Raw genomic sequence first — 27607 nt, forward strand, 5'->3', positions numbered from 1 at the left:
TACCAAAATGCAAAATTTCCCTCTGCAGTTTGGGTTTTAACATCCTTCATCATATCATCAAGCAATGGCAATATATTTTACATTTACATTTATTCATTTGGCAGACGCTTTTATCCAAAGCAACTTACAAATGAGAGAGTTGCTTTTCTGATACCAGAAAGCAACTGTCACTGTAGACATGTAGACAAACATATTCCTCTCCCTGTTTTATCATCTTATCAATAACATCTACTAGTAGCTATAAAAATGAAAATACTTTCTCTTTCACAGAGTCCACTGATTTCTCTTATTCTTTATTAATTATGACTATAATTATCACAATGTATTAGTTTTGTTGGTAGATGTACAAACTGCATCTCGAGCTAACTAATATCTTATAGTTGCAGTCTAAGATAAGCACAAGAAACATTATTCAATACCTTTTGGGTGGTGTACACCCAAAAGGTATTGAATAATGGCTATAAAATAGTGTTTCCAAGCTACCTTTGCCCCAGGAGAGCATAAGATATTTGCTCTATCAGGGCAAGAGCCATTTGTATTTCACATCAGTGATATTGATTTGTCTGCAGAGCCTGCTCTCTCACTGTAAGTCATTAACATCTGTGCAACTTGCAATTTTTTCCCCATATATAATGTAATAGTTACTCAAAGATCTCTGTATTTCTCTATATTATTTTACAAATATTTATTATTGTTATTATTGTTAAAGGTATTAAGTATCTGAGCCATAAGTTGCTGTTTGCTACATAGAGTTTATTTTCATGTTGTGTTCATTAGTTATTAGTCATTAATTGTGTTTACGGTGTGTTCCCACCGGAGTAGGTTCTGTCTACATCCAGGGCAGAAGCATGGCTCGTAAATCTGCATGCTGTAACCTCACCAGTTTGGAGGTTTTACTCATAGTTCTGTTCGTGTTGATGACTGGAATTGCAGTGGGACTTATTACCATATTAGCTATTTATATTAACGCCCAAGAGCTTCGTGAGTTATAATTCCTTATTGCATTAATAATATTAATATTAAAATGCAATATTTGAAAGCTTTAGAGAAAAGCTTACATTTTTTGAAGCATGTATGACCGCATCGAATTAATTTGAATATCTTTCACAGAGGTTACAGTAGATCCCACTGCCCCTGTAAATATTGGAAAAAACCTATATCTGATTGGAGTGGGTCGAGCAGACTGTACTGGACCAGTTGCAGATGTGCCTCTGGTGAGCAAGGCTTATTTTTAATTTTCCATTAATAATCCACTTCCACAATCTTTCCTAAGAGTGAGTTTAGTCTAAGAGTTAGTGCTGCATTTTGTGTTGAACTGGGACAAAGGTTAATACATTTATAAGACAAGCAGGAAACCAGAGCTACATTGTATGGGCGCTTTCACAATTTATTTTTGTTTTTATTTTTCAAGAAAAAGGGTGAGCTTGAACACCTTTTTTGCTGACTGGAACTCACAGCTACAATGTGAGGGTACTTTCACAATTTTTTTTTTCAAGAAAAAGTGTGACACACACACACACTGTACATAACAATACTCATACCAGTCCTACTTTTAATATTGCCTAACTGACTAGCTTATCATACTATCTAGATTAAATTTATTATGAGTAATAAAGATTAAATAAATATTAGTATAAATGAGGAGACTGTTTGCTTTTTTTTTTTTGGCTGCTTGTGTGATTTGACTTGACTCTTAAAAAAAAAAGTGGGATATCACATACTCCTTACTCCAAACACTTAGAATAGAATGGAGTTTTTTCTGAACAGAAAATAATAGACAGCATTTCATATAGAAAGAAGTCGTCTTTGGTCATGGCACCACAAACTATTTATGTATTTATAAATTTGAATCAAACTAACTATACTACAATTTCTGTCAAGAATGCAGACAAAATATAGAAGTGGTAGTGAGTAGTTTGGTAATAACTCACTTGGAATAACTCACTTTTATTACTTTAAACTTAGCCAAGAAGCAGTGGAGTCTGGTCATGATATTGAATCGATAAAACTAATTTTTACTACTAATAAATAGCCTACCATAACAATTATGAAAGCATTAGGTTAGGTAACCATTATAGCATAAGGTATAGACATATAATGTATCTATTACACATACACACAGGAACACACTCACTGACCGACAGATTTTTTAACAGCAGCTGTGATGAGCTGGACAGCCATTTTGAGTGCAGGTCAGTCCTTTATATTTGCTCAAAAAGTTGCTAGATTCACTGTAAAAAACAAAAACAAACAAACAACAACAACAAAAAAAATGTGTAAATATTACAGTAGTTTACTGGTGGCAGGGTTATAGTACTTTATTACCTACCAGTGTGGGCTCTTCTTTGAAATAAAGTTGCTAAAGGCAGTCAAATCTAGCAACAAAGTTGACCTGCGGCCTGATTTTTTATGAGATTTTTATTATTATTATTATTTATTTATATATTTTTTAAAGCATGATATCAGATGCCGCCCTTCTGAAAACTTTTTTTTCTTCCAAATTTATCATTATGATAATACAAAATATAATTGTATAAAATCATGAAAGAAACAATGAAAGATACATACAGCAGAATAGAATGGTGTTCTAGAATGGTTTTCTAATTAAAAAGTTTGTAAGTTTGTCCAAACTCACAGGACTGTTTTTGTTTGTTTGTTTGTTTGTTTTTGTTTTGTTTTTTAAAGATGGGCTATGCCAACCCTGATCAGACTGCAGGAGGAATCCACACCCGCTTGTTCAGCAGGGCCTTCATTGTGGATGATGGCAGTACGAGAGTGGTGTTTGTGAGTGCTGACATAGGCATGGTCTCACAAAGACTGAGACTAGAGGTAATTCAAAAATACAAAGAAAAATCTCCAATGTTGAATTATAACTCTGGCTGGTTCATATCTCACACTGACGGGGCTCTTGTAGGTGCTCAAGGCACTCGAGGGGAAATATGGGACGCTCTACAGGCAAGACAATGTAGTTCTGAGTGGCACACACACACACTCTGGTCCAGCTGGGTATTTCCAATACACCCTCTTTATGATCACCAGTAAAGGCTACATCAAGCCATCTATCCAAGCTCTTGTGAATGGAATTGTGAAGGTGTGTTATAACTTCATCACTTTGCTTCTGTCCTTGTCTGATGTACAGACTGTTTAACAAGTACAATTTGCCTCATTATCATCATGAATAGTAATATGTACTGACTGTATAAGGTTTATCCAATGTTCATGATCTGCTTCAACAGAGCATTGATGAGGCGCATAAAAGCATGAAGCCTGGGAGAATCTTTTTGAACAAAGGAAATGTTATGGACAGTAACTACAACAGGAGTCCACACTCATACCTGAACAACCCTGAGGAGGAAAGAAAAGGGTATTATGTTTAATATGTATGTATTTATATAAATATAAGCTATTATAAACTATAGTGCAAGTGATTAATAAGAAACTTGATTCTCAGTCATTCCACAACATTAAATCTATTTATAAATTGATAAATGTACAACTTTTCATTCATTAATTAAGAAAATAAAATATCATCATTGACAAAATTATGTTGTATAAGAGGAATTAAAGACTTCAGGACATGCTTTTATAGGAAAACAATATATGATGTGATGTAGCCCATTGTGATGGCCCATCTTGTTTTATTCCTAATTCTTAGTTGGCTAATTTATTATTGGATGCATAGATGCAAATGTCTGTTGAGTTATAGCATGTATAAGGTGCAACTATGGGTGATTAATTGGTTAGGATTGTATCTACAGGTACAAAACCAATACAGACGAGCAGATTGTAAGCCTAAAGTTCACAGATCTGGATGGAGATGGATTGGGAATATTCAGGTATAGCTTCAAACTAGTACTTCATACAACTAACATTTGAAACACAAATTCAAGTTTTGTATTTATATGTTGTGATCTCAAATTACAATGCTTAAATAAATGTATACTACATTATTTTGGATTCCTCTCAGCTGGTTTGCCGTTCATCCAGTCAGTATGAATTACACCAATCACATGGTGAGCTCAGACAATCTTGGCTACGCCTCCTATCTGTTTGAACAGGAAAAGAACATTGGCTCCTTTCCTGGTGAGGTGAGAGGTCTCATTTCTTTATAGAATATTTATTAAGTTTAATTCTTCCCTGAGGCAATCAGATAATTCAACACCCGTTAGCTTCCCAATGCTCACCTGAGCTAGTCCTAACACCCAACCCAGTATTACTCATAAACATTGCACACCTGCACCTTACACAGCTGCATCAGTCACTTTTATTATGGAACTCATTTTTGCTGATGATACTGCTGCTATATTTACTGATGCTACACTAAAAAATACTTTACAATTTACAGCCCATGTTCTGTGTATTTTGTGTCCTGTGTATTCACTGTCATGTGTATCTGCAGTTCTGTTCTGTGTATTCATTGTCCTGCACTTGTCTCACACTGTTGTGTAATGCAATTTATATAGTATATATAATTTATAACAGTACTTGTGTACTGTTCTGTATTGCACCATGGTGCTGTAGAAACGACAGTTCGTTCTGATGTATATTAGCTACATAGAGGAATGTCAATAAAAACCAGTTCACTTGACCTGACTAATCCTACAGCTCACAACTGAAATGTGTATAACATATAACAATATGAAACTACTATCAGACAGAATGGAAAGTATTTCCAGAGTGCTTTGTATCATCACTCTTTAGGGACCATTTGTCGCAGCATTTCCCACCAGTAACAGCGGTGATGTGTCTCCAAACACTCGTGGACCATTTTGTGTGAATACTGGGGAGAAGTGTGATTATCTCAACAGCTCCTGTCCCATAGGTGGGGTGAGTTAACTTTAGATGTACTCGTATAAGGAAACCATGATAACCTCTATGGTTTTTCCATCCATGCACTGCATAGTTTAGTGTTTAGTATAAAACAAACCCTGTTTGTTTCTTGGTTGTCAATTCTTTCTTGCTTCAGTCTCAACTCTTTTCCTGATTGTATTCACAGACTAAAATGTGTGTTGCTTTTGGACCGGGTAATGACATGTTTGAAAGCACCAGGATCATTGGAGAAAGTATCTACAAAAAAGCAAAGGTATTCTGAATATATAGATAGTTTTTCATACTTTGAAGGGTTATCATCCACATTAACACAGTGTACTGATATGCAGGAACTTTATGGAAGTGCTCAGCAGGAGGTATATGGCAATCTCCATACTGCACATCAGTGGGTCAACATGACAGACGTAACTGTACAGATTAACTCCACCCACAGTGTGAGTAACCTTTGAGTAACCAAATTTACCTTGGCTTTAAACCTGGTTCTTTATAAAAATTGTACTGGCCATAAATTCAGTCTTAAGAGTTTTTTGTCAGAACAATTAGCATGTTTTAATAAACCAAGAGGGCAGTAAATAACAGACTATATTAGCCAATTCGGGGTATAGGGTATAGTTTAGCATGAAATTTGAACTTATTGATGTATACCACTACCAGGTCAAGACATGTAAGCCTGCACTTGGCCACAGCTTTGCTGCAGGAACAATAGATGGAGGAGGAGAACTTAACTTCACACAAGGTACATCAATCTCCATTTTATGAGCCAGTTCATGTATTGGCTTTATTTAGCAGAGCTGGAATTCCTGAATGAGAATAAGATCAACCCACCCAAGACCCAAACCCCTGCATTCAAAACCTAGAACCAGACCAAGACCAGTGCCCTGAAGGCCAGGAACCAGATAAGTTTCCTCAGTACTAAGAACAGTGCCCTCAAGACTGAGACCCAGACTAGTACCAGTACCCTCTAGAATGAGACCCAGATGATTCCCAACAAGACTGAGACCCAAACCAGTCCCAGCATGACCACATCAATCCCCTCAAGATTTAGACCAAGACCCGGACCAGATCCTGCATGGTCAAGAACTAGACCCAGATCTTCTCAAGACGGAGAGTACAAGACCCAGTCTCAGATCAGACCCTAAAGTGTGAGACCCATATCAAGACCAGCCCTCTCAAGGTTGTTATCCAGATCAATCCTGTCAAGCCTGAGAGTCTGAGACCCAAATCAGTCTAACTAAACCAAAACTATACTTCAAAATTTTCAAAACTATATTTTATAAAGGCTTTTCATTTCAGATGACTAATTAGCTTAAAGGGTATCCAATCTAGCTATTAGGAAATGACATTCATATTGTAAATAAATTGCAATGTTTGTTTCAAGGATTAGAAGGACAAACACAAATTTGGAAGCTTTGCAGGAGATTTCATGTGAAAATCATGCATACATACATACATACATACATACATACATGGTTCACTACCATGTTCAGTACATGGTTCACCGCTCGTAGAAACAGAGGGCACTTGGTCACCTGATGGAGGGGTAGACTGGACCACCTTCCTAGAGTCAGTTCCTTAAAATCGTGTATAGAATTCATTGGGTGTTCAGTAGAGAGGTGTCATTTGTACAGTTGAGGTGATTTTTCTTTATACAAACTGAACTCATTAGCTCATGGAAGTCTTGTCCCTTCAAAATGCTACTACTTGTTTTTATTTTGCTCATATTATTCTATAAGTATAATAGTATTCTAATTTCGTATCTAATATCTCGATGTACAGGGGCAATTGAAGGTGATCCATTCTGGGATGGTATTAGGGATGCCCTCTTGGGTGAACCTTCCAAAGAAATTCAGGACTGCCAAAACCCCAAACCCATTCTCTTTAGCACTGGAGAGGTAAGAGCAAGTTATAACAAAAATAATGTCACTTTCCATATATCCTTCATCGAGAAATAGTTTGTTTCCAGATGACATGGCCTCTCCCATGGCACCCAGAAATAGTGGATGTACAGATCATCACTATTGGATCAGTGGCCATAGTGGCAGTCCCAGGAGAAGTGAGGTATATCATGAAAGACACACCAAGATTAGATTTGCATTAAACTACCAACAGTATGTCAAGTGTACAGTTTGATGTTCATATTTTTCTAGCACTATGTCAGGAAGAAGGATCAGACAGGCAGTCAAACAGGTGAGAACATGTGCACACCCTGCCCAGCAAACATTATCATATCTAATCAGAATGTTTAGCAAGGTATTAGAGATATTCTAAGAAGGCTGCAATGTTTCAGAAATTATGTTACTGCAATGTTCTGAAAACATCTGCTGTAGTAATGAATTACCTCACAATATTGTTTGAGTATTTCCAATTTGCGCTATCATCAGGAAATTGTGGGTTCAAATTGTGACCACACTAAAGCCTTCTGTGGCCAGGAGTCCAAGAAAACAAAATTGACTGTGCTCTCTGTGTAGGAGGGACGGCATACACTCTCTGCTGTCAATCAAAGACACCCTAACAAATTATAACAATCTGTAAGGTCATGTATGCAGAAGAGGGCAGTTAATGCTTTTCTCTTAGTGTGTTAAGCTGTGCTGTAAAGTAGCATGAGCAGAAGTTTGAAAAGATGTTTCCCAGTTGGTGGTAGTTGTGTAATGGGGAGAGGTAGCTAGTTGGTGGAAATGGGCAAGTAACCAAATTGGGAGAAAATGTGGGTAAAATTTTTAAAAAAAATGTTACCAGTTAGACAAAAACTTATATATAGACATTATAGAAATATAAGTAGTAATGTTATTACAACTAAAATGACTAAAATTGAATGTTCTAAGAACCAAAAATTCTTACAACCATAACAGAATGTCCTTCTAAACTAAAATTGCTAACTAAATGTACACTTCAAGTCAGTAGTAACCATCTCAATTATTTTTAATGTATCATACTTATTATGGCTTCTCTGATCATATCAATCGATTTAGTGAGCACTTTGGTCCAACACTTGGAAAGTGCTTATGGTTATGGGGATAATAATGTTTTATATTCGTCTCCTTTAGGAACTGGAAACAAAAAAAGCTTTCACCAACACAGAAGTGGTTGTTACTGGTCTCTGCAACACCTACACACACTACATTACAACCTACGAAGAGTACCAGGTATCAGCATGTAGCCATTTATTCTTATTTTGGCTCACAATTGACCAAAAATGTGGTTCAAAAATGACAGAAAAATTTAAATCGTGAAAATAGAGGTATTGTGTTACAATGTCATATAAGGTAGGCAGAAACTGATGCAAATGCAGTGAGTTTATTTAAAAACACGGCAGCAAACAACTCTAAATCAGTAGGCAAGGTCATTATCCAAAACAGGCAATAGCTGGTGATGTACAAACCATGCAAACAGGGCAAAACCAGAAAGCAAAAACCAGATGAACTATGTAGAACAAATGGCTTTGTAAATCAGTTATAAGCACACTGAGCGTTACTTTCAATGAGTGATTGAAACTGAAGTGCTTATATACTGTGAAGTGTGATTGTTCTGGTGTGTGTGATTAAAATTCAGGTGAATGTGAATGTAACATATGTCCGTTCTTGGGAGTTGTAGTCCATGGAGGCCATATTTGTAGGCTGCAGTGTGTGCTGGGAAATCGAGTTCTCTGAGACTGTGGGCATTGATCCAACACAGTAATGTGCAATTAGAAATGGAAGTAGCTTTTTATTTTTAAATGTTCAAAAACATTTAAAAAAAAAAAAGAAAAGAAAAGAAAAGAAAGAATTTTAGCTGTAATTAGTCATGACATTTTCAGACATTGTATCACAGTTGGAAATTAATTTGTGTACCTCAAGTTGTACGACCCCAATTCCAAAAAAGTTGGGATGCTGTGTAAAATGTAAATAAAAACAGGATGCAATGATTTGCAAATCTCACAAACCCATATGTTATTCACAAAAGAACATAGAAAACATATAAAATGTTTAAACTGAGGAAATGTACCATTTTAAGGAAAAAATAAGGTAATTCTGAATTTGATGGCCGCAACATGTCTCAAAAAAAGTTTGGGATGGGGGCAACAAAAGGCTGGAAAAGTAAGTGTTACTAAAAAGAAACAACTAGAGGACCACTTTACAACTAATTATGTTAATTGGTAACAGGTCAGTAACATGATTGGGTATAAACAGAGTATCTAAGAGAGGCAGAGTCTTTCAGAAATAATGATGGGCAGAGGTTCACCAATCTGTGGAACAATATCAGAATAATGTTCCTGAACATAAAATTGCGAAGACTATGAATATCTCATCATATACAGTACATAATATCATAAAAAGATTCTGAGAATCTGGAGAAATCTCTGTGCCCGTGATCTTCGGCCCCTCAGGCGGCACTGCATTAAAAATAGGCATGATTCTGTAATGGAAATCACTACACGGGCTCAGAAATACCTCCAGAACTCATTGTCTGCAAACACAGTTCACCTATGGCATGGGCAGCTTGCACATCTGGAAAGACACCATCAATGCTGAAAGGTATGTACAGTTTTTAGAGCAACATCTGCTTCCATCCAGATTCCATCCCATCATTACTTCTGAAAGACTCTGCCTCTCTAAGATACTCTTTTTATACCCAGTCATGTTACTGACCTGTTGCCAATTAACCTCCAGCTGTTTCTTTTTAATAACACCTACTATTCCAGCCTTTTGTTTCCCCTGTCCCTACTTTTTTGACACATGTTGTGGCCAACAAATTAAAAAAATTACCTTTTTTTTTTTTTTTTCCTTAAAATGGTACATTTACTCAGTTTAAACATTTGATATGTTTTTTTTTATGTTCTATTGTGAATAACATATGGGTTTGTGAGAGTTGCAAATCAATGTATTTTATACAGTCCCAACTTTTTTGGAATTGGGGTTGTATAAAAATTTGCAGTAGTTAAGCTTGGGGTCAGGGGAGGGGATCAAATTTGTACCTTTTCTTACTTTATATGAAACTGAATGACATTCAAGCTTGGTGATTCAAATTTGAACACATTTCCCTACAAGAACAGGTTCTTTCTTTTAAGTAAAATATATGAAGAACAGTTAAGCTTAACAGGAAATTAGTTCTTGTGCAAAGATCATTAATTGTGGGACCCATACATAGTTACAAATAAAGTTACAGTAAACTGCACAGAAATCCGATTGGTTGTATTTGTAGCTGGAAAGAAGGAAAATGTTAGTACTTAAAAGAAAATGTTATTGAGTAAGTATAAGTTCATCTACACTCAGGTAAAGTATAAATCCCCTTAAACAATACTGTACTAATGTATAGTAATGAAGTATGCTTATTTAAGCTCTTTCAAGCTCTTTTGGTCATTATGCATATTTTTGTATATAATCTAGTGGCTAAGGTAATGTTCATTCATAGGTGCAGCGGTATGAAGGTGCTTCCACCATCTATGGGCCTCACACTCTCTCAGCCTACATTCAACACTTCAGAGGCCTCGCCAGAGCCATTGCAGAGGCAAGAACACTATTAGTATAGATATTAAATAAGTTTTTGTAACTACCAAGAGATTTTTTTTTGTGATGAAATTTTCACAGTTGTGTAGCAGGTAGCATTTCCACTTCCCAGCCACCTCACAGGGTTCAGACCTGAGTTCAGGTTAATGTCGGTCTGGAGGTTCACATGTTCTCCCTGTCTCCGTGTGGGTTTGCTTAGAGTTCTCCAGTTTGGTCTAGCATTCCATCCAGGTTGTATTCCCACCTCATGCTCAGTGTTCCTGGGATAGGCTCCGGATCCGCCACTATGAAAAGGAAAAGGATGAATGAATTCCGACTGTATTTTCAGATTTGTGCTTTAAACTCCATGGGATGGAATGCTCTTCTCTGTAACAGGGTAAGACTGGAGAGTTACCGAAAGGTCCTGAGCCTCCTTTCTTCAAAGATAGTCAGCTGGTCTCACTGCTACCAGCCGTGCCCACAGATAAAACACCAACTAACACTACCTTTGGTCAGGTTCTGGAGCAAGTCAATCCTCTTTATAAAGTGGTGAGTCAAACAGATTCGGGTTAAACTAACTACAGTGCCCGCCACTAATATTGGCACCCTTGGAACAATTTCTTGTTTCTATTCACCCACGTGTACTAACAAAATGTAAAATATCAATGGTAATATAGTTCAAATATATTTTTCTCATATGAATTCATATGGATACCAATAATTGTTGCACACCTATATTTAACAAATATATTTTGTATGAACCTGTGTTTTGTTTGCAATTGTTTGATATCCATGAGAGCAGAGTATTTTTGTGATTTTTTTAAAAACAAAAGATCAAAAATTTAAACAATAAAGATTTCACCAACAGAATTTTTCACAGACTTCTTTGCTCATATTTACCAAGGGTGCCAATTTTAGTGGAGGGCACTGTACTTACACAGACTAAGCTTTCATTACTGGACTAATGTTGTGTTTGTGCAGGGAGAAGTTGCATCTGTTACTTTTGTTGCTGGAAACCCCAGAAACTCTGGAGACATGGTGGGGCAATTGAAAGTTAATGCCACACTTGTTATACATGGTTAACCTGCTACCATTCAATACAGCACCTAATCCGTGATCCTTCTAATTTCAGAGAGACAAGACCTTTGTCATAGTGGAGAAGTTTCTCATGACTACCAGCACATGGGAGGTTGTTCATACAGATGCATCATGGGAGACAAGGTAGGAGAGTTTTAATGAGCGTTTTCCATATGTACATATTTATCATATATAATGTGCTGTTTAGTAATGTACTTGTTTTTATTAAAAGCCTAACCTTGGCCTCTTATAAGGTCACTTCCCCAACAGTGTACTCTGAGACTGAGTTATCTTACAAGTTGTACTCTGTGATAAGGAGAAGTTGAGTCATGGCTATATTGTGAGATATAATTGCACCACTAATAAACAAAGGACACAAAAAAGATTATCAAAAGAATGCCCAAGGAACCTGTTTCTATGAGTTTATAGGCTAGCTGGACTAGGTGTAGGTGAGAGGTTTCATGAGTATAAATATGATGTTTCTGAAATAGATCTGAAGCCAGAAAAACATACCAATGGCAGAAGGTGAGCAATAAATAAAACATAAAGGGATGTGCTGTTATAGGAAAATAAACAAGGACGGGGTGGCGTGATACTCTGAGTTACTGTTACTAACCAAGTGTTGATTATTTTCCTTTAACACCATGTCCTGAAGTGTTCCATTCCTCTAATGCCACAGCAATTTGCCAATAATTACATGTTTTATTTATTAAAGAAAAACACATCATACATTTTAATCAGTTTATAGTTAGGTTTAATGTTTTGGAACATCTGCAGAACAGTTTCCTGTTATCAATTATATTACAGCAATTATAAACCATTAAAAATTGTCATGCTATCAAGAAACTGACTTTCCTGTGCAGGAAAACTTAGCTAGAGTTTCACCTTGGACTGTTCACTGGAGACTCCTTCCAAAAATGCTAAATAAACATCTCCTCACAGAAAATTCCACGGACAGTTTTAATCCATTTAAGTGGAGCATCTTCCATTCCAGTGCCTGTGTAAATTATTAATATAGAAACGATAATTTATTAGAACACATGCATTAATACAGTATAAACCTGTGATGTGCCTTGCAGTTCGCATCCTGTCTAAGCTGCTGTTATAGAAAATTAATCAACACCTTCTGACCAATCAAAATTGAAAATTCAACAACACCGTGTTATAACTGTCATCAGAAGTTGTCATAAAATTGTTTGTAACGTTGCTCTGAAAACTGGTGCTAGATGGAAGGACATGGGCTTGAAATTAAAATTTGAACCTCTGTTATGCTTGTGACATGAAATGAAAAATTCAAGTACAGTCTACACAGAAATATTATAAACCATATCCAAAAAAACAGTCAGATTAAAGTCATATTAATCTTTGGCTGCTTGTCTGGAATGGTTGTATAACCAGTTATCACTGCATTGATGACCTTGATGAACATTTTGTTTAGGAATCAGACATAAAATTGATCTTTTGTGTTCATATGCTTAGCGTATGATGTGGGGTCAGGGACTCAATAGAGCTAATTCAGCATGCTCATGTTAAAATGTAACCACAGATGCCTTGTTTCTCTTTCTTACCTGAGCTATTATTAAAGCATGTAGGCCTGTTTTTGCCCTTATTGTGCTTAGGTTTAGTAGGTTTCATGGTATGCTATGTCGGAAGTGGCTGTTTGTGGTTATAGTGTTGAAATTGCTTCTATGAAGAGTTAAGACGGGTTTAAAGGTCAAGAGTGATGACAGTGAGATTGGATCATGGTGTGTATGTGTGTGTGCGTTTCAGATTTCACTGGATTAAAGGGACGGGTGGTCAGAGCAACGCCACAGTGGAATGGTATATCCCTCTCTCTGCAGAGACTGGCACCTACAGGATTCGTCACTTTGGACACTCCAAAAAGCTCAGTTTTCCCACTCCTGTGATCACTCCATATGAGGGCACTTCAGATACATTCAGAGTCACCAAAACACTCTATTCCTTTTGAATGCTCAATAGTGCCTTCATAGTAAGACACCCATGGTGGAGCTGCTGCCCTAGAGTGTTTAATAAGATGATTATGTTGTAATGATTGCCATGATCACCCTGTATGTGTGTATGAGATTTGTAATTGGACTGTATGAACTATATTCTTTGTGGTTATTCCTGAAATCAGAATTATTGTTGAATTCATTTCCACAGAAAAAAATTAAATAAAATAAATAAATTCACAGAAATGGAAACAGAATTGAATATAATTTATTGATGGTCAGTCGACACATACAAATTATCCCATTTCTCCCTCTCATTTTGAAACATAATGATGTTTTGAATTTGAAAATCCTCCCTGTCACCCTCTTCTGATTTCCCCTGTAGTTCTTATGTCAGTCATTGAGACAGATGATTTGCAATATCCTAACACAATGTCTTACAAATAGCGTTGGAATTCAGGTATAAAAATAAGTTCTAAGTGCTTAACACACTTTAATACTGTCACTGTTTAGGCATCTACGTATCTGTCAAAATGTCACATTCTTCATCCAACAAAAGATGAGGTGGGATAGTCAAAGGTTTTAGTAGGTAGCAAGCTTGGAAATATTATTATAAATGTCATAACACAGAGGAATAAAATCTTACAATGCTAAGAAAAAAAGTATAATGCCAAGTTTTTAAAAAAAGAAAGAAAAAAGAACAGACAAAATGCATAGCAACATGAAAGCATATGTATAGGTTTTTGTTATATTAAACACTCCTAATATATTTTATTAAAGTAAATACTGAAACACTTGCACAACTAGCACAAACTTTACATACCAAATAAATCAAATATCAAAGCTGTATGACAATATGACATCCATTGCAACGGGTAGTGTGTTGGTTTTGGTATATTATAATCCTAACTGTACATTTAATGGCATTATCACTAACCCTGAAAAACCTTGATTTAAATTCCGATCTCATACACGGGCAGGTTTTAAAACCTTGTGTCTTTTAAGAGCTGTATGGATGCTACCTAATGACTTATTTATCCCTAACAACTTATATAAAAGATATTTTAAGACAAAAACTGACTTGCGTTCTATATAATGAAAGTGAACTGGACATGGCATTCAAGGAACATTAGCAGTCATCTCTGCTCAACTTAACACAAAACATGCTGTTCCAGATTTGAATGGCCACATCAGACACTGTGCTGGTTTTGGGTTTTTAGAATACACCATAAGCATCTCCGCGAGTGGTGACAGCGAACGCTGGATAACCCTCGTAGGTGGCATAGGCTGCCAGGTCCTGACCCAGAGACACAGTCTGTTTGAGCTGAGAAGTAGTCACGGTGCCAGTGGTGTTGGCGATTGCATATCCTGGAAATAGACATGGGAAGAAATAAGAGTTAAATTCTGCACTGGCATCTAAGACATTATGGACATGAGTTTACAGTATGCTTACCAAGATTGCTGTGATAAGTTTAGTTTCAATAACAACAGAACACTGGATTTCTTTATTTCGTTTAGTGACCATCAGCTAATGATATGGAATTCATAATACAAGTGTACTTCATTAAATTCAGTTTAATGTTATGCTATATGGGGAAAAAAGTATGTGGACACCTTACCAATTAAACCCATATGTGCTTTTTTTTTTTTAATGATCATATTTTAGATCTAGTCCCCTGTTGCTGTTATAATAATCTCCACACTTCCTGGAAAGGCTTTCCACTAAATTTTGGAGTGTGGCTGTGGGGATTTGTGATCATTCAACCACAAGAGCATTAATTCAGTCAGGCTCTGATGTTGAGGCGAAAGGGGCTGGGATTTAGTTGGCATGCCAATTTATCCAAAAGATGGGGTTGAGGTCAGGGCTCTGTGCAATCCACTCGAGATCTTCAACACCAAACTTTGCAAGCTATTTCTTTCTGGAGCTTGCTTTGTGCAAAGGGGTATTGTCATGCTGGAACAGATTTGGGCTTCTTAGTTCCAGTGAAGTGGAATCTTAATGCTGCAGCATACAAATGCATCCTATACAATTGTGTGGTTCCAACTTTGTGCCAAACATTTGGGGAAGAATCACATATGGGTGTGATGTTCACCATCACATGTGATGGAATCCACATACTTTTGGCCACATAGTGTATGTTTGCAATTACTATGTAATTTTCAATAAATAAGGATTAGTATTGTTGCCTCACCCTAGACTGGCACCCCAATAAATAAACATTGGGTCTAACCTGACTGCCCCATTTGTAAATGGTCTGGCTATACCCCTGTTTTACAAATATTAGTGGTAATGATCTTACTAACTAAATATGTTGCAGCAACATTGTAGGAGAACATTCTCAGAACACACAGAAACCTTTTGTAACCAAAAAATTGCTAAAATTTAAGCATAAAAAGTAGCTTTAACTCAATAATGTAATTTTAATAAAGTTATAATAGGTATATTACAGACCTTACATACCTGGGAATGCCACAGCAGCAGCGGCGGTAGCAGCAGCAGCGGCAGCAGCAGCAGCAGCAGAAGTATCGGTGCTCTCGGTGTGTAGACCCAGAGTCTGCAGTGCATGCTCTGCTGCATGGATTTTGGCTTCATCTACTGCTGCACACAGTTTAGCTGGGGTGAAAGGGTGTCTACAAATAAAGAATGGTAAGGATTAAGGTTAGTTGCCTTGCATGTTAGTGAAGTTTTTTTGTCAATCCAAAAAGTCCCATAAAAAAATCTGTAAAAATGCTTAAATTGCCCCAAAAGTTCTGACAGTTGCGGTTATCAACAGAACACCATTCATTTACAGCAAGATGCTCTGCATACTTAGTTAAATGTGATCCAACTATATAAATATAAACTTTTCACACAGACTACACAGACTTTTTACTGTGTAGATTACGGTTTGAATACTAAGGTAAGTTTCAAAATTCTGATGCAACATCCATGGACTATTTTTGTTTATTTAATCATAAAATAATCATAACATTTTCTCAAATTCTGCTTCTCAAATAAGATTAAATCATTCTTTAGAAAAGTAAGAAGACTATAATGAAACCAGAGACAACGATAACACAAGACTGAACTAGATGAATTTGGTGTTCACTGGTGATAGATGGTGACATCTATGCACTGTGTGATGTATGTAAGTTTCAGTTTCAAATAAATATATTGGCATCAAAACAATTTTCACAAAAGAGTCATGAAATAATCAGATAAATGTAATTTTAGAAGAAAATGTATGTATCTAAGCTTAAAATAATGCTGAAACAAGTATGCGTTATTATTATAATCATCATTGTATATTAATCAATGAATTAATGGAGTGTTAATATTTGTTTAAGTTAGTAAAAATTAATAATTTGAAATGAAAATAGTGGTAGTAGGTTCAGACTTATGTATTTTTCTGTAGGTACAGCTACAAAAAGTCGAATTGAGAAGATTTCAGCTTACATGTTGGGGTACTGATTGGCCAGAGCAGGGATGGTGATTTTGTAAAGGAAAAGTTGCCTCTGATCTGGTCCAATGGCAGAGTGAAGTTGGTATACTGGCTGTCCCCAGTTATTCTTCTGACAGATATCTTCCAAGATCTGTAAAATGGACACCATTACTATATATGTACATGTGTATAGCTTACACTTTTACCCTATTCAAGAAATAAAGGTTTTATCAATATCTCCTGGTAAAACGATTTGCATTAGCATACTAGAATTTTAGTTTGAATATAATCTAGGTCTCTCCTTTCAGAAAAACAATGACTGTGGAAAGCAATGAAAGTTTATATATATATATATATATATATATATATATATATATATATATATATATATATATATATATATAAACTTTTAGACAGTTTTATACAGTTCGTATAGTTTAGGGTGCTTTTAAGCAGCCATTTTCCCCATGTGTTCTGATGGTTTGATGTAGGTGAAGCCTAGCAGAAATGGCATACAGATTCAAAAACTCTACACCATGTTTCCAAAGAGTTACACTATTCATTGGACAAGCAAATATCATACAGTTTAGTGAAACTTTTTGCATATCTTGGCTAACTCTGGAGTATACCATACGTTATATTCACTTACAATTATAAAAAAGGTCTAATTAATTTACAGTTTAGTGGATTTATTGATAACTTGGTGTCCAATAATATCTGATTGAAATCAGACAATTATATCATTCCATCATGAACAGACTGCTGGAAATAGTGAAGTGATGTTTTTTGTTTCTGTGTGTTTACCTGTGGAGCATGTTTGATTCCCTGTGGCTTCAGGGTGACGGGGTTCATGGGCGTGAGCTCCATGCCAGGGAGAAGGTCGTAGAGTTTGTCCTCAGGGTGTTTGTCAGACTTTAGCTGATATGTGGGGCAGCCACGGCCCACGCCCGCATAGGCAAGGTAGCCTCGACCGCCCAGCCCACGCACACCTGCCGCCCCTACAGGCATATTCATGTAAATTTCTAGGAATGCAAGAAGGCATTGAATCGAATCAAATCACCAGAAATCACCTGGGCTTCGATCAAGATTCAGATAGTTCCAAGCCAGCACAGTACAGGCTCTGATACCCCATCTAAGTAGCTCTGATTTGTGATGTCATTTTATTTGCAGATTGATCTGATGTCCCAATTTCTAGTAATCACATTACTGTATTATGCAGGCATGGAGAAGAAATTCAAAAGAAAATGCTACACCAAATGCCACATAGTTCATCTGACAGGCAAATGTCACACAATACAATGGAACATTTTGCTTATTTTGGACTTTGTTTTACACATTGTCTAAGCATCTAATTATTATTATTAATGTTATAATTAAGAATGTTAATTCATTTAAACTCAGCTAACATGGTTTAATACAATAATATACATTTGATGACTAGTTGTTGATTTGGATTTTGTTGAAATACAATTTGCAGGGATCAGCTTGCTCAAAAATGCTAATTTGTGAGTACTGTAAGACACTCACCTCTGACAGAGGGTGGACGCACCAGACCCCGAGTGCTCACATGGCCCTTAGCAGTGGGGAAGCGGAACTGACTGGGCAGCGCTGCGTAAGCATGAGGTGCATAAAACACAGGGGCACCCAGGTATGCAGCTGAGGGATCATACACCTGACCCAGTGTGTAGGTGTAGTCACCCTGCAGCAGAGCCGCCCCTCGTCCCCCAGTGCCACGAGTGTAACGCACATAACTGTCTTTATCCACTGGCTTGGCCAGTGTCACTTCTATAGGAGAGCCATCAATCACCTGAAGGGTTAAATAGTTTATTACCCACTGTGTCATGTGATCAATATGTATTACATTATGTGGAATGATTTTTGAATGTTGCAGCCACAAGAAATTACTCCACCTTTCCGTTCAATGCATTCATAGCTGCAATGGCATCCTCCCTCTGAGAGAAGTGAACAAAAGCATAGTCCCTGATCTTCTTCACCCTCTCCACTGCACCTGTAAGGACATCAGATACATCTTTTAATCCTGCCACCAAGATTTTGATTTTAATTAAATTGTAAATGGTCTGCACTTATTTAGTGCCTTTTAACCTTAGCGGCTCTACAAAGTGCTTTACACAGTTTCTCATTCACCCATTCACACGCTCACACAAACATAACATTTTAGGACAGGTAGGAGCAGAAGTCAAAGAAGAGCAATTTAATAGTTTGAGATGTCAAAATGCTGTACATCTCTTAATTTTTTTACATAGCATTTGAAAAAACCTTAAATAATTCATGCAAACACCAGGACCTTTTGAAAGTGGGATTTTATATAATTCGTTCATTCATTCATCTCCAGTAGCCATTTTATCATGGCCAGGATCACCGTGGATCTAAAGCCTATCCTGGGAACACTGGACATGAGTTGTAAATAAACTCTGGATGGGATGCCTGTCCAGGGCAAGCCACCATTCACATACCCATTTACACACTTATTCACACCTAGGGACAATCTAGAGTTGCCAGTCCACTTACAGACATGTTTTTGGGAGGTGGGAAGAAACCAGAAATCCCAGAGAAAATCCACTTGGACATGGGGAGAACATGCACAGAAACGTCTGGGATATACATGTAACCCTGTTCCCTGTGAAGGGAACGAGACGTTGTGTGAGCTCAACGCTGTGGGAAGCGCCCTTGCGCGTGACCGGTATCTGAAGCTTGTGTAACATCATGCCTATTTGTAGGCCTGCCGTGATCAGGTGACATGGCAATTAAGCCCATTGCATGATATATAAACGACACCTGTGAACCATGCCATCAGCCTCTATTATCTGAAGCGAAGACACAATTCACAGGATTCTAATGTTTCTAATGATTCAATTCTAAGATCGCATCCCAGCCTGTGAGGGAGGTGTCTGTCATTACCATCTTGCGATAAGGAGACACCCCTAGACTGTGACCCAAGGCTAGAAACCGGGGACACTTCCAAATTCTCAGAGCACGTAGGCATCGCCACATGACACTGATTACTCTCAGAGGTTTCGTCCTCGTACAAAACCTCCGACTTTTCAGCCACCACTGTAATGGTCTCCTGTGCAATAACCCCAGCGGAATGATGTTGGCTGCTGCTGCCATAAGCTCCAACAATCTCTCATAGAGACTGGAGGGGGTGCCAAGATCCAGCTTTATCTTGCTCAATGTTGATATGATTGACCCTACGCATGTTGGAGATAGAAACATCCTCATCATAGTAGAATCCTTATAACCTCTAGAAAAGTTGTCCTCTGCACTGAAGAAAGCATACTTTTCTGAGGTTCAACATGAGCTCCAAGCTCTTCATGTGGGCGAGAACAGCATCTCGATGTTGAACCGCCAGTTCCCTGGATCATGCTAGAAATTAACCAGTCATCCAGGTAGTTTAGAACACGGATGCCCTGGAGTCACAATGGATCCAGAATGACATCTATGCACTTTGTGAAGGTGCGAGGGGATAAAGCTAGCCCAAATGGAAGAACTCAATATTGGTATGTGTTGCCTCCAAATGCAAACCTCAGGAACTTCCTCTGACTGGGCAATAGATCTATGTGGAAATATGCATCTTTTAGATCTATCGTCACAAGCCAGTCCTCAAACTGAATATGAGGAAAGATGTTTGGGCATCAGCATCTTGAACCTGTATCTCTGAAGAGTACAGTTCAGATGACGCAGATCTAAAATTGGCCGCATATTCCAATCTTTTTTGCGGACCAGGAAATAACAGCTGTAAAAACCTCCCTCCCTCAGGGAATGGGGTACATGGCCCCTTTGTCCAAGAGGGATCTTACTTCCTGTGTTAACGTCAGGCTCTGCTCTGTGCTGACTACTGTGGTGAGCACACCTCTGAACCTGAGGGGACGAGCTCTGAACTGGACCCGGTAACCCTTTTCAAAGGTAGACAGAACCCATGGAGACACTTTTGGCAGTAGTTTCCACTCTGTCAGATGGCTTTTTAGTGACATTAACTTTTCCACAGTCTATTGGAGGGAAAGCACCAGATTTTTCTTGCCCTGTGACAGCTTGCTGACCAGAGAACACTGAAAACTTGGGCCAGCCTTGGCTAGGGGAGGACCTACAGTAGTACTGGGGGCTAACTGCCCTAACAACCTCAGGTCCCCTGATACGTCCCTCCATGGCCCCTCAGGCTCCACTCGTGGATATGTCGAGCTCACTCACCAGGTCTGCTTGGTAGGCCTGCAACACTGCCATTGTCTGCAGTGACCCATAAGCAAGACCCACTACTGCATAAGCCTTGCCCACCAATGCCACGGTGGCCTTACATGGCTTGGATGGCAAAGACGGCCCCCCTAAATTACCTGCCGTCGATGGAGAGAGGTAGCTCGCAAGTGCCTCCTCCACCTTCAGCATAGCTAAATAGCCATGCCGTTCATTCCCCACGATGGCCGAATAATCCGACATCACGGGGATATAAATATGGCTTATGCATGGTTTTCCCCAAAAGCATGATATTTTATCATGCACTTCTAGAAAAAAACGTGAGTTTTCTGCAGGGTGAGGGATTTATTTTCACTGGGGAGAAGAAAACCTCATCCAGCTTTAGTAATCACTTCAAGCAGCTCTTTATATGCTGCTCTCAGTTTTTAGCACACCCTTCTGTCTCCTCAGAGTCAGAGAGGAATTATTTATTTTTTTGTCTTTGGTTTTTTTTTTTTTTTTGGCTTTCCATAGCGGAAGGAGGAGTCGGAACGCAAGCTCCAAAATCCAGCAGAGGGCCGGACCCAGAAGACAGAGAAAGAAATAGAGTTGCACTCATCTCTGGCCCCTTTTCCAGATCCGTACGAGATCCCCAGGACCTGACTCCCTTTGGCCACAAAGAGAGCGAGTTGCAAGCGGAGCTGCCAAATTGTAAGATGTTCACAATGCCCACAGTCAGACCTTTCGAGAGCTGCACTGGCATGTGCCACTCCTAGACACTTCACACAGAAAGTGTGTCCATCCTCCCCGTGATGAAGCGGGAGCAAGACGTAACACACTTCCTGAATTCTCTCACTCATACTTTTCTCCTTTTTTTTTAACGGGACAGAAAAGTAAAGAGATTTTTCTTTTTTTTTTTTTTTTGGAAAGATAGAGAGGAAATGAAGAGTCTTTTTGGGAGTATTACACAAACAACTGACATGCAGTCTCGCTGAAGATTTTAAGGCTGATGGTGTGGTTCAAAGGTGTCGTTTATATATCACGCGACGTGCTTAACTGCCACGTCACCTGATCACAGCAGGCCTATAAATAGGCATGATGTTACACAAGCTTCAGATACCAGTCATGCATGAGGGCGCTTCCCACAGCATTGAGCTCAATCAACGTGGAGTTTCCTTTCAAAGGGAACTCCATATAGTAATCCAACCTTAGGATCAAAGCGGGTATCCTGGAGATGCATGGGTCCCCACTGCACAACCATGCCACTAGCTTTTACATTTTTTTCTTTAAATCTGTGTTTTTCTATGTGTGTATATTCAGACAGGGAATTTTTTAATTACCAGGTTTGATAGCATTGAACTCTTTCTCAATGGTCTCTTCTGTCGTGGCCAGCATAAGGTTCCTGATGTAGAGGATCTTCACAGTGGACATTGTGTCTTCGTCCACTTCCACTTCTGGCTCTGCCCAGTCCACAGCGATGGCATGACCCCAGAGCTGGATCCGGCCTGTAGACACAAACAGTCTCAAACTGTGCCATGCGCAGGCCTGGCAGTTTCATTGAATTAAACAAGGTAAAAAATGTGTGCAAAGACTAGCATGAGGCTCTGAATTTTTTTTTTTTTTTTTTTGACAGCAATTTATAAACATTTAAACTACACCCTTAAAAATATTTGGTTTGATATTCTGAGGAAGCCCTTAAATGTGTAAAGGTCTTCCACTCAGAAAAGGTTCCAAGTAAAACCTCTTTAGAAAGACATAACCTTCAACCATACAAAGAACCCTCAAGCAAACCTTTTTTCTAAGCTCTTGTTGATATAAGTGTTTATCACTTTTTATCTCTCAGTGTGTTTTTACCTGGCAGCAGTTTCCTCCTGGCCATGGCTGCAGCACGGTGGCTCTCGTACTCCACAAAGGCAAAGCCTCTATTCTTGCTCTTGTCAGCAGCACTGGGGTAAACGATCACTTCCACCACACCATCTGTCACCTTCTTCATCTCAGCCAGGATCTCCTCTTTCTTCTTGGTTTTTGGGATGCCTCCCACAAACAGGCGGCAGTTGTCCACACTTGCACACACACCCAGGAGACGACCATTCCTAAAGCATAGTTAGGCAGTGACTTGCAGTTATCTGTGCACTGAAATCTTAAAATCAATTATATCTTTTAGAGACTTTGTCCTACCGAATTTCATAATTATTGAGTTGCTTCATGGCATTCTTGGCTTCTTGTTTTGTACTGAAGGTAACAAACGCATAACCTCGGTTGTTCCCATTGAAATCCATCATCATCCGTACTTCATATATTTTGCCAAACTACAAACGGAAAAAGAAATAATAACTACCAGCACCATAGCATTTCTCCTTTTATGATAATACCATGTTAAGAGAACATAATAATAGTTTACTTCACAGTGTTATTAGAACATATGTAACCCTAGAAACATTCATGTTATGTTTTACAAATGTTATTTAAAAACAAAGACCAAGAAAACTAGACAGATTGAATGTTCTTTGAACTAAAAGTAAATTTCAGAAGATACTCAGATAACACAAAATTGTTATTTGGTCAGGATTACCAACAGATTACCAACAGATGTGTTGACAAAAATGTCTTACTTTTTCACAAAGAGGCACCAGCTCATCCTCAAAGAGGTCTCGAGGTAATTTGCCCACAAAGATCTCACTGCCCCTCTCTGGTGGTGGGCCTTCCCAACCGGGTGGTGGACCTCCGTATCTCCTCTGGCCATTTTCCTACAGGACAGAACAGGAAATATGATAGACAGTCATTCAAACCAAACCAAAAACTCATTGATCAGCAGGTGGAGATCAACTCATTACCAAAGTGCTCTGAAAGAAACCATTTGTTATTGCAAGGATGGAGTGATGGAAAATTATTTAGCTGAGAGATTTAATCTCACCAGTGGAGTGCTTCTGTAGTACTTATTTCACCTCATCCAGCTCATTGATGGCTCACGCAATTAGCCTACTTACTATCACTATTGTGATTCTGACCTGCTCTTAAGAAGAATCAGTATAGTCTGTAATGTGAGGTTTTTTTTTTTTTAATTCCATGCAAATAATCCATGTTCATAAGAAAAATAAGAACCAATGAGAATGTATCTGGTGGAGAAGGTATTGGTATTAGTATTTGCCATAATATTGGAAATTAATATTTCTATAGCTTATATTTAGATGCACTAATTTGACAGACATTGAGGCCAGTGCTCATTTCTCAGCACAGGGTGGTGCTATAACTATAAATACTCTTGAATAACTTAAAGCTTCTAAATTTACAAGTATGGCAATATTCTCATGACATTATGGGTTACTGTATGAATTATGACAGTGTTTTAAACTATATAATGCTCTTTTTTGTATATATACAGTACTGTGCAAAATTCTCAGACACCCTAGGTTTTTCTGTCTGTTATGTCTTGCATGTACATTTTTTTTTTCTTTAAATAACTTTTATATAAATTGTAACTCCAAACAGGCTAATTTAAGCCTACTGCATTAATGTGTCTGTAATTTCTTACCCCCATAATTCAATGTTACACAGAAATGTTTGTATTTTGTTAATTAATGGCCTGTATTTAGTAAGAGGCCACATAAAATATAATGTTTGATTAAAAACAAACAAACAAAAAAAACTATTAAGGTTTAAGGTGTTAAGGTTCTGAGATTTTTACCTGCGGAGATGAAAGAACTGATGAGTTCTCCAAGAAACTTGGAATAACCTACCAATTTATTTCCTTAAAAAACACCATGATTCTACCATGATTTTTTTATAGGCATCTTCACTTTATTGAATTTCTTTAAATGTACTTCACTAGATTTTGTACAGCACTATAACACACCACTACAATGAAATGATTACAAAGCTGACTTGTAACATTAAATTATTTGCATTAGTGGTAGTTTTGCCATCTTATTTGATGCAGGGAAACCTGTAGATGGTCAGTTTTCCAACATATATTATATTAAATCCTTTGTTTTCACAAACAAAAATACTTTTAAAACAATTTAGAACGTGCAGCAAATATCCTTGTAGCCAAAAAAAGTGTGGGAATTTTTACTGTTCAATTATAAATAGAGAATAATTTCACAGTCCCTCTATCCCAAACCCAGCACTGTCTTTCTCTTTCTCCGGATTTTGGTCTGAGGCAGGGCATGCTGGGTATTATAGTCTGTTGCCGTTGGTGGCTCCTACCTGGTGCAATTGATATCCTGTGCTCTGGATGAGAGCGCGCAGTGCAGCCTCTTTCTGCGTGCCAGTCAGTCCATCCCCGCATTTTTGATTGGTTTCCATTGTGAGTGATTATCAGCAATAAATCAGCAAAATTAGGGGTGCTCACTGAAATTAAATCAAAGTTCAAACACACGTGAATGACAAGGCAGAGATGCTGATTCATGCTCAGAAGCCATGCCAGCTCTTTAGTTTGCCTTGTTGGGATGCAAATAGTGATAATTCTTTAACTTTAGCTTAAGGGAACAGATATCAGGTTACAGTGCAGCTGTTTATTGGTATTGCAAATGTTGCAAAAAAAAAAAAAAAAAATCTACCAAATATCTGGTAGGAACTGTACTTGCATCCCTATCAGTTCCACTCTCCCGTTCAGATATTCAAAAAGAATGTCTCATGTATATTGCTTCTCTCTCTAATAGCTAGTATTAGCATTACGAGTGCAGAGAGACACATTTTTCTCTGTTCCAGGTCAAGGACCGCTGTGTAATTATTAACTGAGCTGAACCAGCACAACTGTATTTGCTTAAACTGAAGGTATAAACACTATGTTTATCTCCCAACCCTCAAAATTAGCATTAGGGAAATAAGTCTTACAAAAAAAACTTTGTGATTACTGCCAGAAATGCTCCTTCAGCCAATCAGACCAAACCTTATTAACCCAAACTGCAGATAAGCCTGTTGTGTAACCAGTTTGATTGAATCAGATGTGAAGAAGATGGACTACTTCTAATAATCAATGAAGTGCCTGTCTTTGTCTCTTTTAAGCTTTACTTGATCAAAGCGGGGACATGAAAACCAAGCACACTCCTCCAGCATAAGGGTCAGATGAGACAAGACTGCCATTCATGTTCAATTCATATTTGCACTTAAGCGTCGTGATTATTTCACACATGATAAGTGTGTGACACACCAAAATAAGGAAAAGCTCTGTTCTTTCACCTTGCCATGATACACACAAACTTTAGCTGCCTCACTGATCCTCCTTCATGAGCATTAATTCTGCATCACTAATAGACACACAAGAGCTCATCCTGAATACTTCAGGCATCCTGAAAGGAGCACAAGGCTTTTCAAGTTGGAAAAAAGGAGCATCATTGATGACTAACAGTGTAACAAACTGTAGGCTGGAAATTAGCAATTGATTCATGCAGAAAAAATCATTATGACTGTTGCAATGATTGCATTCTATTGACAAAAAATAAAAATAAATAAAAGTAGGCAAACACCTTTGATAACAGAATGTGTTTTGTGGCCAAGCATTGTGGGGATGGCCATAATACAGTAGGAGAAAGGTCCATTAGTGAAATCCTGGCTATCTGTGGTGCTCTCCACTCTAGCCTGGTTACCGTTTGCATAAACAAGATAACTAGACGGCAGCTTATCTGGCTTAGATCAGTACCTGCTTTTTGGGGCTTTGTTGACCAAAGCTTAAATACACACTGAACTGAAGGCCACTACGTCCTGTACTGCCTGAAAGCAACACTTGCTCTGCTTAGTGTATAATTTTAGTCATATGAAGATGCTTTTCTTTTTAATTGTGCAACTCATTTATTTGTCTGTGAAAATTAAATTTTCAAGGAAGTTAAATCCATGCCTAATGGCATTATGTGTGTACTAAACAAAGCCATTAATTTCACAATGATTGTGCTGTGTGCCTATCTTTTTCCATTACAATATTTATCAGCAAGAAGTAATTAGCAAGTGAAAAAACAGCCCCTATGTACATGGTTACTAGACACATTTCAGGATCATCCCTGTAGGTCCACTATGAGGAGCAACTTTACTCCCCTTTATCAGCTGAACTAAGCAAATAAGCAATGTACAGTGTGCTCGTCAGCGTTAGGAATAATAAAGGAAGTATCGATTCCCTTTCTTTACATCCCATCTGTTACCGTGAGTCCAGTTGATTCATTATGGTGGCCATGCAAGTGCCTTACCCCTGTCTTATGTCCTACCTTTACAATCACAATGAAGTCAGTTCACAGGTGACAAACAAAAACAAAATGCTAGCAGAGTTCTGAAACTGAGTCAGTCAAACATCATCTTAAGGTTCCTCAATGAGTTGCACCAAGTCTGCGAGCAAGAAAGTGGGGTCTTACCTGAGCAATTTTCAGAGATCACCACATGGAAGACTCAGACCTTCATTCTGGTGAACTGGGCAACATGTCACTCGGGTGATTTTGTAATCACATCATATCAAACTCCAAAGGTTCACTGTCCTGGAGCTACTTTACAAGCTGGGCGGGTTAAACGTTAACCGGCCCTATCTCCCTGCCTCTCTCTCTCTCTCTCTCTCTCTCTCTCTCTCTCTCTCTCTGTCCATGCAAAGCCCTTTGTCCAAGAACAGAAAGATCTTGGTGCCTCCAGTTTATTGACCCCCTGGAGCCAAGGCCTTCTGCGAGATACCTCCAAGCATGGTTTTACCTGTTTGCTCATT

The 27607-nt window shown here is 38.1% G+C and overlaps 2 protein-coding genes across 4 annotated transcripts; one reads left to right on the forward strand and one right to left on the reverse strand.

Moving 5' to 3' along the window:
* The first annotated feature begins 554 nt into the window (after window positions 1-554).
* asah2 (N-acylsphingosine amidohydrolase 2) lies at window positions 555-13962 on the forward strand. Its single transcript, XM_053639983.1, has 21 exons — window positions 555-585; window positions 823-981; window positions 1111-1214; window positions 2686-2829; window positions 2915-3091; window positions 3237-3364; window positions 3759-3836; window positions 3968-4088; window positions 4702-4827; window positions 4997-5083; window positions 5160-5264; window positions 5485-5566; window positions 6607-6722; window positions 6794-6888; window positions 6978-7017; window positions 7875-7973; window positions 10219-10314; window positions 10689-10841; window positions 11274-11330; window positions 11425-11513; window positions 13140-13962. The coding sequence occupies exons 2-21, from the start codon at window positions 849-851 to the stop codon at window positions 13336-13338; spliced, it is 2229 nt and encodes a 742-aa protein (XP_053495958.1). The 5' UTR covers window positions 555-585; window positions 823-848; the 3' UTR covers window positions 13339-13962.
* On the reverse strand, window positions 13574-27378 carry a1cf (apobec1 complementation factor). 3 transcript variants are annotated; one of them, XM_053639985.1, is made up of 12 exons: window positions 27270-27378; window positions 25135-25278; window positions 23541-23675; window positions 23107-23237; window positions 22783-23021; window positions 22269-22433; window positions 18654-18751; window positions 18271-18550; window positions 17548-17741; window positions 16758-16894; window positions 15783-15952; window positions 13574-14689 (listed from the first exon to the last, which is right to left on the reverse strand). In XM_053639985.1, the coding sequence occupies exons 2-12, from the start codon at window positions 25231-25233 to the stop codon at window positions 14538-14540; spliced, it is 1800 nt and encodes a 599-aa protein (XP_053495960.1). In that variant the 5' UTR covers window positions 25234-25278; window positions 27270-27378; the 3' UTR covers window positions 13574-14537. The 3 variants fall into 3 exon arrangements, with proteins under 3 accessions (XP_053495960.1, XP_053495959.1, XP_053495961.1); XM_053639984.1 differs by having other exon boundaries at window positions 17548-17765; XM_053639986.1 differs by having other exon boundaries at window positions 14552-14689; window positions 15774-15952; window positions 17548-17765.
* Window positions 27379-27607: the final 229 nt, after the last annotated feature.

Source organism: Ictalurus furcatus, chromosome 13 (genome assembly GCF_023375685.1).
Source record: "Ictalurus furcatus strain D&B chromosome 13, Billie_1.0, whole genome shotgun sequence".
NCBI classification, from domain to species: Eukaryota; Metazoa; Chordata; class Actinopteri; order Siluriformes; family Ictaluridae; genus Ictalurus; species Ictalurus furcatus.